General features: G+C 36.7%; 1 protein-coding gene across 1 annotated transcript in view; it reads left to right on the forward strand.

The window, feature by feature from the left end:
* LOC107673053 (low-density lipoprotein receptor-related protein 1-like) overlaps positions 1-12,512 on the forward strand; it is a 154,256-nt gene that overhangs the window by 63,690 nt on the left and 78,054 nt on the right. The window contains exon 3 of the mRNA XM_016466490.1: positions 1,034-1,171. Within this exon, the coding sequence (XP_016321976.1) occupies positions 1,034-1,171 (138 nt within the window). The remainder of the gene's footprint in view (positions 1-1,033; positions 1,172-12,512) is intronic.

Below are 12,512 nucleotides of genomic sequence, written 5' to 3' on the forward strand. Positions count from 1 at the left end.
GAAGCAGTTCCGGGGCGGATGACGTATGAGGTCAGCGCTGCGCATGCGCCGGTGAGTCTCGTGAAGACCAGCTTTTGTTAACAGGAGTAAAGGAAGCAAAGTTTCCTTACTTTAGCAAAGGAAAACCAGTCTCCTCTTGGCTTATATCGAAATCCTCCGACATTCTTCTTTACAAATCCTCGTTTTGTACTTCTAATTAGTGACCGTTGTTTTGTTTTGATCTCTCCCCTTCGCTTCCGTGTGCGTCACTTCTGAGCGGCGCATGCGCAAAGCCCACCTCCATACATCATCCGCCCGGAACTGCTTCTGGGTACAACAGTGAGCGCAAGCTACATTAAAGTGGTTATTACGTTTTGAATATGGATATTTTTCTTACAAAAATGCATAGATTCGCTACAGAAGGCCTTTGTTCACCCCCCGGAGCCGTGTGAGACACTTTTTTTTTATGGATGGGCGCTTTTTATTTAACTTCTTTTGGACTGATGCATGCAACACCCGCTGAGTACCATAAAACAGCTTGAAAGATCAAAGACAATTTTGAATATAACTCCGACTGGATTCATCTGAAAGAAGAAAGTCATATACACCTAGGATGACTTGAGGGTGAGTAATTTATGGGCTAATTTTCATTTTTGGGTGAACTAACCCTTTAAACTAAAAACGAAACTGAAAATATCAAAATACAATTCTAAATATAATAGTATATAAATAATATTAACATAAAATTAATTTGAAACCTAATGCACCAATTGAAAACAAAATTTTACAGCTGGTGAAAACTGTAATAAGGATGCAATAGACATTTAAACCGAATGGTCTGCAACTCAAATCCACATGCTCTCACACTCTACCACATTATGAGGCTGTTGTCACTGTAGTGTGCAAATTATTATGCGTTGCATCACTTAGGCATCAACTTTAACGTTCTAAAAGAAATAGACATGACTTGTTAAACTAGCAGTTGAATTGAGCTGCATCTGTTTGTATCGTTACAATGTGTTAACTTGTGTTTGTTTGCTGTTTACCTTTGCAGGCCATCACACCCAGGTGTCACAGTGCCCTCCCAATGAGTTTGAGTGTCGAGGAACAGATGTGTGCATTCACCTGAGCAAGCTTTGTGATGGCATCCCAGACTGCTCGGATGGACGTGACGAGGGGCCGCACTGTCGAGGTAACATGCGTGCAGAAAAGGGATGTGCATCTCCATGACTGAGGCTGATACGATACGCATCTCGATGCATAGTCAACGATACGATACATTAAAGATACATATGAAGCAGCTACCGATGCGATGCGATACAATTGACCCCTATTACGATGCAGTGCGATCCGATTCCGATTCGATTTAACACAATGCGATTCGATGCAATATGATGCAATGGAGAAAATATGATCACTTTTAATGCCTCGAGGCCTGTTTCATAAAACAAGTCATATAAGCCAGGCTTATTTCAGTTATTACCACTGTCTCACATACTATTATTTGACTTTTTTTTTTTTTTACTTTTTTTTTTGCAGTTTCTAGCCGTGCAGCCTTTCTCTCTGGTTTTATTACAGCTGTACCCTTTATAGTTTTCAGAACAGAGAACATTAGAACATTACAATCTAAAATTGCTCTTTAAAGCATTAACTTCTACAAAAGACACATTTAATGTCCAAAAACAAATGTTTTAGCGAAATGTATATTTTACTCGGAATTATTGCACTCCTATTCGATTGTGCTCTGTCTGTTTAGCGCGCATGCGCGCAGCAGCACTCTTCACTCGCATCAGCCTCGCCCACCCCTGACAGCAAAATGGATATGTTTGCATGACTTTCTAACATTTACAGATGAAAAATATACCTGTGACATGTCAATTATGCACACAACGTCTCAAATGCATTAAACAGCAAAGATATATTCGCTGTTTGTCATGGTGGATCGATTAGATCCATGATCGACAAAAAGCGGAGAAATCAATCTACATATAAAATATTGGTCACTTGGTCAAATAATGAAAGTATAGCGTATCCACTAGTAATTATATATAAATGAATCGGTTTTTACCGATGCAAATATGTTAGAAACGATGCATCGCGATACAAATGCCAACTTGTATCCGATGCACACTTTTTAAACCGATGCATCGCATCGTTAACTGTTTATGCCGATGTACTGAGCGAATCGGGGAATCTTCCCATCCCTAGTGCAGAAGAACGCAGTCTGATCATGAACCAGAGGCTGAACTAACTTACTTATTTTTCATCAAGTCTTTTCTTTTCTTTGTCAAGTTGAAGTTGGGAATGGGATTGATGTGTTCTCTACAGGTCAGTTTCCACTTAATCAGTGCTAGTTTTAGTTAATACTGTCAACCAGTATGAGAGATTCTTGGTCCAGCTGATGAAATCATCACCATCCCAATCGGACCTGTGTGTATGTCCTTCAATCAAACAATCTTACATTTGTTGACAGTGAAAGTCTTTTTATGACTTGCAGACTTAATTTACTTTTCAGTGGTGTTCTGTCAAATACATAAATATAGCTGTCATATCTGCCACAGATAAATGATATATATGGCACAGATTAACCTTTGTCAAAATGGTTGTGGCTTGGAGTGGCTTTAGGCTGAAATACACTAGAGGACTATAAAAATCTTAAAATATTTTAAAACACTAGGTATTGATTACTTTGTATATGCTTACAGAGGAAAAACTTTGCTTTATACATTAATCCTTCTACTGGATGTGATCATAGTCCAACGTTAACAAATCAGAGTCTGTGCAATTTTCAGTCAACTCCGACTGGCAAAAATCTGTTGACTAGCTCTGACTTTAGGAAACTAGTTTTTACTCTTCCAGAATGTAAATCTGGGCAAAAGTCACAGTGTATTCCAGCCTTTAATTAATTTTGGAAGCATTATTTACAATATGGTGGAAATTATATAACAATATGTAAATAATAATATTATTTAAAATAACATGTAATATTATAATATATTGTTCTTCATTATATTCCAGTGTGAAATATTATTTTCTATTTTAATATATTTCAAAATATAATTTATTCCTGTGATAGCAAAGCTAAATTAGCAGGCAGTACTCCAGTTTTCAGTGTTGCATCATTGTAATTATTTTAATATGATGATTTGCTGCTCAAGAAACATTTCTTCTTATTATCAATTATTTTTTTTTCTTATATATTTCTTCAAAATGTGTTTGCCTTTTTTTTTCCTTTGTTTGTGTGGGTGGAGAAAAATACCCTCATTTGTACACTTTTCACAAATCGAGTCAAATCCCAATGGATCATATCCAGTCCCACTCTACATTATCTCACAATTAATATGTTTCCATTTGAAAATGTTACAGTACTTGGGTTTACATGAGTTTATGATTTGCAAATGCTGTCTAATGTTGACTTTGACAATTCAATAAAAATATTTTCATTAAATTTTATGCCATTGCTTGAGAATGGGTTTCGAAAAAGTTGTGCTGCTTAGTATTTTTGTGGAAACCATGATACATTTCTTATAGTCTTATTTTATTTTACTTTTTCATTGCTAGTAAAATCTCTTCCAGCAGAAGGTATTTGTATTGTGGGCTCCGACTGTCTTTTAGACAGAGATATCGTACTTTTTATTTATTTATTTATTTTATTTAGTCATTTAGCAGACGCTTTTATCCAAAGCGACTTACAAATGAGGACAACAGAAGCAATCAATTATAGTATTAAAACAACTAAAAACAGATCCAAAACTAAAAGCTAAAACTTTATAAATACTACCTATAAAAAAATAACACTGCCAAATTTACATGCTAAAAAACAACAACTTATTTACACATAGTAAGAAATGTAAGTACTAATTGGCAGTCATGCCAAGATCTGTTTTTGAAACCCCTGTGTCCACAACGGTTTGGCTCCGGAGCATGGTTAGTATCATCCTCACATGAGATATCAGGCACTCATCTTGTTTGTGTCCAAAGTGCTGAGATACGCAGGCTCATTCGGCTGACCTGTATCTTTAAAGTACTGATCCGGCCACTTAGCAAGTAATTGAAAGAAATCAGACTGACAGATAATCTCATTTTAAAAGAAAGTCTTAGACTTTGGGGTCAAATAAATCCCTGTAATGTTAGTCCAGGTCTATCTGCTGCTATCATTCTATACTGCTGGAATGTTAGAAAGACAGTCTGGGCCTGAGGTTTTAAAGGCCGAAAAATAAATAATGTACCTTCCTGACCTGGCGTCTATCCAGTGCTTTGAGCCTAGACACACACACACTTCACTTGTCCTCCTGCTCAAATGCCGACCCTTTGAACCCAAAGGTAAACACTCACCCACTCTTCCACACGAACCCCTCGCGTTCAGATGCACAGAACGCACACAAACATATGCTCACATGCCTTTCCTGTTGGATGTTTGCTTGCTCCTGCTTTCACAGAAAGGTTTACTGTCTCACAATCATTGCGCTGTTTCCCCTGAACAGATGTGGAGATTGTGCAAGAAACTTTGACACTTTGTCAGTCTATATTTCTAAGTAATTATCACAGATTTGTTGACAAGTTGGGTGAGAGGGAGGCATGCTTGAATTTATTACTGTGTGTGATACATCTGGCTGCTATGTTAACAATGTAGCGGGCCAGCATCAAGAAATCAGTGATGGGAACTGCCGACCTCTGATATCAGCCGTGCTCGTGCTAGTCTGGATCATCTTATCCTGGGCTTTGTATATTTAACCCCTCACTGAGCTGGGAACCGGTTTGATTGTGTTTTCCCTCTTGACAGATTTAATTGGCTCCCCGCAGTCTTGATTTAATCATTTTGTACTAAAGCCTCTCGGAGATGTTTCAAGGTCTGTCCAGTTCCTCCCGCTATGAAGACACGGGCCAAAAACTGTCAGCCCTCTCCAAAATAACTTTCTGATGAGGAACTGGAGATTTATAGTTTTCAAACTCCGCAGTTTAGCTTTTTTAAGCAGTTAGCTGTTTTAATTTGCAGTGAAAGTCTTCTTATTTAGAATCACAAAATTTGATTCATTTTAGTAGTTCATGTCATCATTTAAAAGTGTTTTTTTTTTTTTTTTACATTATTAGCATTATTAGCATCATCATGCCTTTTTTGGCAAGCGTGTTTAGTCATTATAGTCGTTCATTAGTCTTCATTAGTTTCATTACCAACATTCTTTAATATTGCCCCCTTTATTTTGTTGCAGTTGTTTTTAGCTTTATAAATTTCATTATTCATTGTTAGCACTATCAATTGACATTTATTGCCTCTTTAAGTAATTTTAATGTACACTAATGTTCAAATGTTTGGGGTCAGATTGGGAAAAATTAATACTTTTATTCAACAAGGAAGCATTGCATTTATGTAACATTTATATTATTGCAAAACGTGCTGAACTTTTAAACTATCTATTTATCAAAGAATCCTGAAAAAAATGTATCAGTTTCCATTAAAATAATGAGCAGCACAACTGTTTTTAACATTGATGATAATAATAATAAATGTTTCTTGAGCTGCAAATTAGCCTATTATAATAATGGTTTCTGAAGGATCATGTGGCACTGAAGACCGGAGTAATGACTCTTAAAACGTCAGTTTAAAATATATTAAAATAAAAAGTAAATTGTAATAATATTTCTCAATATTACTGTTTTACTGTATTTTTGATCAAATAAATGCAGTTTTGTTGAACATAAAAAAACAATAAAAACCTTACTAAACCCAAACTTTTGAATGGTAGTGTTGTTAGTAGCTTGTAGCTTGTAGGTGGCGAAAAGGGGCTGTTAAAATGTATTTGTTTTTGAATCATACAAGAGATTCGTTCAAGAACACTGATTCATCCAGTAATGAAACAAGTACATCTTAAGTGAGTCATTTAATCATTAATTCATAAATTACATGCCTGTTGTAGCCTGTTGAATTTTGTTCATGGTATTCAGCTCCAAATAAATGGTTTGCAAAAAAGAGACACAGGATAAACGTTTGATATCATTATTTAATCACATTGGAATCGAAACTGGGAATCGAAAAGAATCAGAATCGATAAGCAGAATTGGAATCGAAATCGGAATTGATCAAATTCAAACGATACCCAACCCTACAGCTGTCCTATTTTTCATCATTGAATATCCTGTTTCTTTTAGAAGTATGTCACATAATAGGTGAAATGGTTTGCAAATGCTGTTTTGTTGACTTTATCTGCTAATGCGGCCATGGTGCCTGTGTTTATCGTGTGTTATGCCTCTGTTAGCCTCGTATTAGCCGCCTGTTTCTCGGTTTGCTCATGTTTAGCTGACCTATTCACACAGGAGGCTCTGCACACACGTAGGCAAATACGCAGCACTTACAAGAATGATTAGCCCTATAAAATAGAACTTTGCACTGCTATTGGCAAACTCCACTGTGCCTTTCAACTTTATCTGAGCTCACCTTTGGCAACAGCGTATCATTCTGGGCAATGGCTTATCCATTTGTTTCTATTCCGCTGTAGGGCTTCACAATGTTTTCACTGCACTGATGGATGAGCTTGGCTCAGATCTCTGTGTATTATCATGACAGAACAGGGAGGGTGATCAGGAGTATTGATTGGACGGATGTACCGCTCCGATAAATAGGATAATTAATGTCATTTTTTTGGGGTTTCAGCCTTTGAGTTCATCTTGAGAACACTGTCATATCAAACACAACAAGAGTTTTTGTCTAGTTAGGAGTCAGTGAACCTCAACATTGGTTTGTTTGTGTGTGCATGTCCCAAAACTGCTTTTTGGTGAAAGGTTTGCTCATATCTTTCCCAATCATTCTTGAACAAACACACCACACATAGACCAAAGCTGAAGTTCATCAACCCCCTGACCTGACAAGAACTCTTGCTGTCAGAAAGAAATCCCCCCCCATTCTCAATTATTACCAAACACGCATATGCACTCACACACACACAAGCATGCACAGACCTGCCAACAGACAGACAGCGAGATCTCAGACGTGAGAAATATTACACACAAACATTAGGGCTGGGCCAAAAAAAAATCGATTTTTCGATATATCGTTTTTTAAAATGTGGTCGATTCAATATCGATTCTCGAAGGCCACGAATCGATTTTTTTCAATATTTATTTCCACAAACATTGAACATAAGATTTACGTTAATCTTATTACTAGTCTAATCCACTAGATGTCACCCCCTTATCTGCCTTGCGCAATGTTACAACGGAGAGTCCGTCATTCATTCATTGCTTAAAATGGCGGATTCAGGTCAACACCTGTCAACACCACCATTTGCGACTGAAAACTACTGCGTGCGGCTATAAACATTTTTTTAGGAGCACCAGTGTGACTGACCCGATCATCATCATACTTGTGATCGCTGAGGGGAGCTTCAAATGTGTTTCTACGTGTTTCTGCAGCGTTGAGTAATGTATCACAGACGTATCTCACGAATCCTTTCATAAGCAAAGTGAGAGATTTTTTTTTGCAGCAGCAGCAGAGTGGCATAATAGTTAATTTCCTTCACCACTAGAACTAAATCCAAAATGCATTTTTTGGACAGTCTGCAGTGTTGCTATTAATTTACAGGGCACCTATTATGCAAAATTCACTTTTACATGGTATTTGACCATAAATATGTTGGCACTGTGTGTACACAACCACCCTATAATGTTAAAAATCCACCCGCTCCTTTTTTTTAAATCCCCATAAATCATAAGTGTCTCAGAACAAGCCGTTTGCAGAATCTGTAAAATGTGTTGTTTTAAATGCATTATTTCAGTGCGATAGACATGATAATCAAAACCAAACAGATGTTTTTTGGCAGAGTATATGAGGTACAAGCAGTAAAGGCACAGCCCTATTTTTCAGCCATTTCATGTTCTCCTCATGAAGCATGCAGGATGTGTGTCCTGATCCTCTGCTTGTGCTTGAGAACGAGAGAGCTGGATGTTCAGTAACAAATGTGTTGTTTTAAATGCATTATTTCAGTGCGATAGACATGATAATCAAAACCAAACAGATGTTTTTTGGCAGAGTATATGAGGTACAAGCAGTAAAGGCACAGTCCTATTCTGGAAAAGGGTGCTGGGAATAGCAGCTCATTTGCATTTAAAGATACATGCACGAAAACAGCGTGTTTCTGCTTCCACTCAGAATAGGCATTTTCAAAATGATATAATAAATGATCTGTGGGGTATTTTGAGCTAAAACTTAACAGACACATTCTGGGGACACCTGAGACTTATATTACATATTGTAAAAAGGGGCTTGGATTCAGCAAGCACACATTCAGTTGATTAAAATTGACAGTAAAGACATTTTACAATGTTACAAAACATTTCTAATTCAAATAAATGCTGTTGTACATTTTACTATTCGATTCATCAAATTAATCCTGAAAAAAATAATCAAATTGAATATAATTATGTTTAAATAATTTACTTAAAAAGAGCAGAATTCATCTGAATATAAATTTCTTAATATATATGTATTTAGTTTTATATTGTTTATATAGCTAACAATTTATTTCACCACACAGAAGTCTATATAAAATAGTGCACAATGAGTTGTATGAAAACAAGTGAGTAATCAAAAATGAATCACTTTTAACCAGTACATTTAAATGGAGCACTCTGAATTGACTGACTCACTGAAATGAATGAAGTGACTTCCCAAAGCTGTTTGAGAGTTTAGGAATGTGTTTGTTTAGTGCCTCAGTTTGCTCGGTTATGAGACTGTGTGCGTAAATGTGACAAATACAGTGATGTAGCGTTTTGTAATGCTTTACCGCTACTTGTTGTATAAACTAGCTTTTACTGGAACATCTGTGCTCAATGCTGTCACGCTACTGAAAAATGCAGTTAAGTTAGTAGCTTCTCTGCTTATAGTTAGTTATTCCCCAATGCTGGCCTGGTCTCCCACTCATCAACTGAAATATTAATGGAAATCACAAGTGCCAAAATGGGAAGCATGAAATTTTCAGCCATTTCATGTTCTCCTCATGAAGCATGCAGGATGTGTGTCCTGATCCTCTGCTTGTGCTTGAGAACGAGAGAGCTGGATGTTCAGTAACACAAGATGTTTCTGAAGAAGTTTTCCTGCTCCAGACATAAGGAACAGATCTGATCCTGGACCTGCTGTTAATAGTAGTGTTGTAACAGGTTGAGTGGTTCGCATATGGTGCGGTGGTTGAACACTGATTTTAGGTCTGGCTGCCAGTGTTTTTGTAGCTGTCGTCTTCGAGAAATCCTGTGGTGTGGTATTAAATCTTCTCTGTCTCGCTATTTATTTTTCTCGCTTTGTATCGTTTTTTTTTTTTTTTTAGCACTTCACTGTTAATTATAATGGAATGTTGGCTGCACTCATATGGTTACTTGAAATGATCCTCAAAAAAATCATTTTCGTTGCCCCAATAAACCACAAACACGTGGGTTGCATACCAATCTAAATACCCACAAGGCAAGGCATGGTTGTGGGAATTGGAGACTGCATTTGCCAACTGGAGGTAAATTCCTGCTTAAAGGAATATTCCCAGGATCTCAATAGGTGTGGAAAACCTGGAAATGTCAGTGATTTTAAAATTGTGCTTTGGAAAAATCAACAAAAAATTGTGTCCATTCCTATTTTGTGGAATCTCTTGAAAAAGATGATTATCCAGTGATCACAAATGATGGGATTTCTTTTGATTTCATGGAATTCATGAGAAACTTTTTAACTTCAAAGCCTCACATTGTCTTCAAGAATATTCAAAGGCCCCAAGACTTTTTACAAGACAGTGGGGATTCTGGTGGTTCTTCTTTAAGTAGTTTTAGCATATTGTAATGGTTGTCCTATTTTAAATAATTTTGTCACTTTGTGGCCCCTTGGAAGTTTGCTGAGGTCCCCTAGTGGACCCAGAAACACTGCTCTAAAGGTGTGTTCATATTCAAATGAATGTCTTTTGACTACATTTGTGGCATGCCTCAGAAACTGTTTAGACTTGTACCTCAATTCGTAAAATAAACAAAAGTGTTGATACAATTGACTTACAATAGACATCAATGGATGAAGCGTTGGTCCATAAATTTCCATTTTAATCCTTAACTGTCAGCGCATTTTTAGTATGTTTTTACAAACTCTGCTGCTGAACTTGAATTTAACCAGCAACATTCCTTTAAAGATATGGCACGACTAGGTCCATGTCAAATCTGTGCCTGCAGAAAGTCCTGCAGATGCTTTTTATGTCACACTTTGCATGTCCATAATTATTAAATTTTTGAATTCCATAATACTTTCAGCTACTCAGAAAAGTGTAGTACACACATTTTACCTAAGAAAATTCTGTCATCATTTACTCACCTTCAAGTTGTTTCAAATGCAAGATTTTTTTTCTTCTGTTAAACATAAAAATATATTTTGAAGAATGGTGGATAACCAAACAGTTGCCGATCCCCATTGACTTCCATGGTATGGAAAAATTACTATGGAGTTTAATAGGGACCAGAAACTGTTTGGCTACTAACATTCTCCAAAATATCTTCTTTTGTATTTCGCTGAAGAAAGAAATTCATACAGGTTTAGAACAACTTTGGAATTTAAATGTTTGGGTAAACTATCCCTTTAAATTAATTCTGCAAAATTTCCCCTCAAAATAAGCGCAGAAAATACAGAAAAAGTCTGCAGACTCTGTTTAGACCTGACAGTTTTTTGGGTAGCCAACGCTACGCCCGAACACCCTCAGCTCTGTTTGGAGTTGTTTGTGGGTGTGAGGTCAGTGTATGAGCTGTGGTTGGATGGTATGGGGGAATTGATTAGATACAGACCGTAGCGTTTTGCCTGCACATCTTCCTCTCTACACATTCCACAAAAGCCCCATTGTACCCCTCAGTGCCACAGGCTTTTGTGTGATGAGGACTCTCATTGTCCCTGTGCGTACATTTGTGTGGTTGAGTCTCTGTAGGAGAAAGAAAGGACAGAGAGGAGGAGAGTTGCTATGCATTGTGGACCAATTGGACTTCAACATTGTGGGTTCTCCAAATCATAACTGACCGAATGCCTTATGGTGGCATTGTTTCATCTAGTTTTCTGTCATTTATGATCATGTGACACTGAAAACCGGAGTAATGGCTGCCGAAAATTCAGCTTTGTCATCACAGGAATAAATGACATTTTTAAATAAATGAAAATAGTTCACAATATTACTTTTTTTTTTTTTTTTTTACTTTTGAACAGATTTTCAGTCTCAAATGCATCTCCAGTGACTGTTTATGATCAGATTTTCTTGTGAAAGGTCTTTTAAATGGTTTTTATTTTGAAGTTTAAACTTTTTTTGAGCGGTTGGATCATGATGCACCTAACAAGACTCATCAGATCACGTTTACACGTGTATTTAGCTCAGCTTGTGCTTGTGATCAGCTCAACTGAGACGGATGTTCCTAGTATAAAAATCCTGTAGGATTATAACGGAGTTCCTTAAGTAAATATTACCATTGTGATTTTGTACTTTCCTGAACCGTTCCCACATTAACATATCAGACAAAATCGCTGTTTTGATGGATGTGGCTTTCCCAGACCTGTGTGTATCCGGTGGGCACGTGGAGACTTGTTTTTTTGTCTGAGCAAAGCCGCAGTTTGAGTTCACACAGGTTGGTGGACAGTGATACAGTGTTTGGCAGCACAGCAATACCAAGAGTATAAAACCAAGTGCACTCATCTGTGTCCAGTCAAACCTTTTAATCATACGCTCTGTGTGTATGTGTTTTTGGTTGGTTGAGCAGTGAAGCCCCTGTTGCGCTTTCATATTTTGCTAACATGCCTTAAAGGCGTCTCTAAGAGCATTAAAGGCTTTTTTTTCACCGTACACCGCACGCATAGAAATCACGTATGACAAGCCATTTTCACAAATATCAAGTATCAAGCGTCACGTTTTGCACGTATGTAAGAGAGACACTCATAACAGACTAAGGCTGATCCTAGGTAGTTTTAAGTAGCTGGTCAACCAGCTGTAGGTTAATTTGATTGGGTGTTGTCAGGGTGGTCTGGTTTATCTGGTTAACTGTTCTAGAAAAACAACTTGAAAAAAGCTAGATGACCTGCTTAACCAATTTTGAGCTAATTTGACCTGGTTTTGTTGAAAGTAAAGCTTGGCAGTATTTTGAATGTTTACAATGTTTAATACTATTTTGTTGCTGATCTAAAATTATCATTGTGAATATCACAATAATTGTAATGCTATTTTTATTTGACTATTACGTTTCCTAAAGACAGTAGCCAGTAGGTCTTTAGAATGGTTTGATTCAATGATTCAGTGATTCATCCTCACTCAGAATGTGGCATTTTCCTTTATTTTTTTTATATTTTATTGCATGTTTATAAGTAAATGTTGTTGTTTTTGTTATTTTTGACATATCCTTGCACATAAAGTTTAAATCGCCATGCTTATTGTTCCTGTGTTCATTTAGTATTCACTTAGGCCTATATTATTTACTTGATTATTTTATTATATTAAACAAAAGTTTTACTTTTATTTAATTTAATTTTTATTTAAAAATATATATCATTTGTA

The sequence above is a fragment of the Sinocyclocheilus anshuiensis genome, unplaced genomic scaffold (genome assembly GCF_001515605.1).
Source record: "Sinocyclocheilus anshuiensis isolate Anshui unplaced genomic scaffold, SAMN03320099.WGS_v1.1 scaffold364, whole genome shotgun sequence".
Lineage (NCBI taxonomy): Eukaryota > Metazoa > Chordata > Actinopteri > Cypriniformes > Cyprinidae > Sinocyclocheilus > Sinocyclocheilus anshuiensis.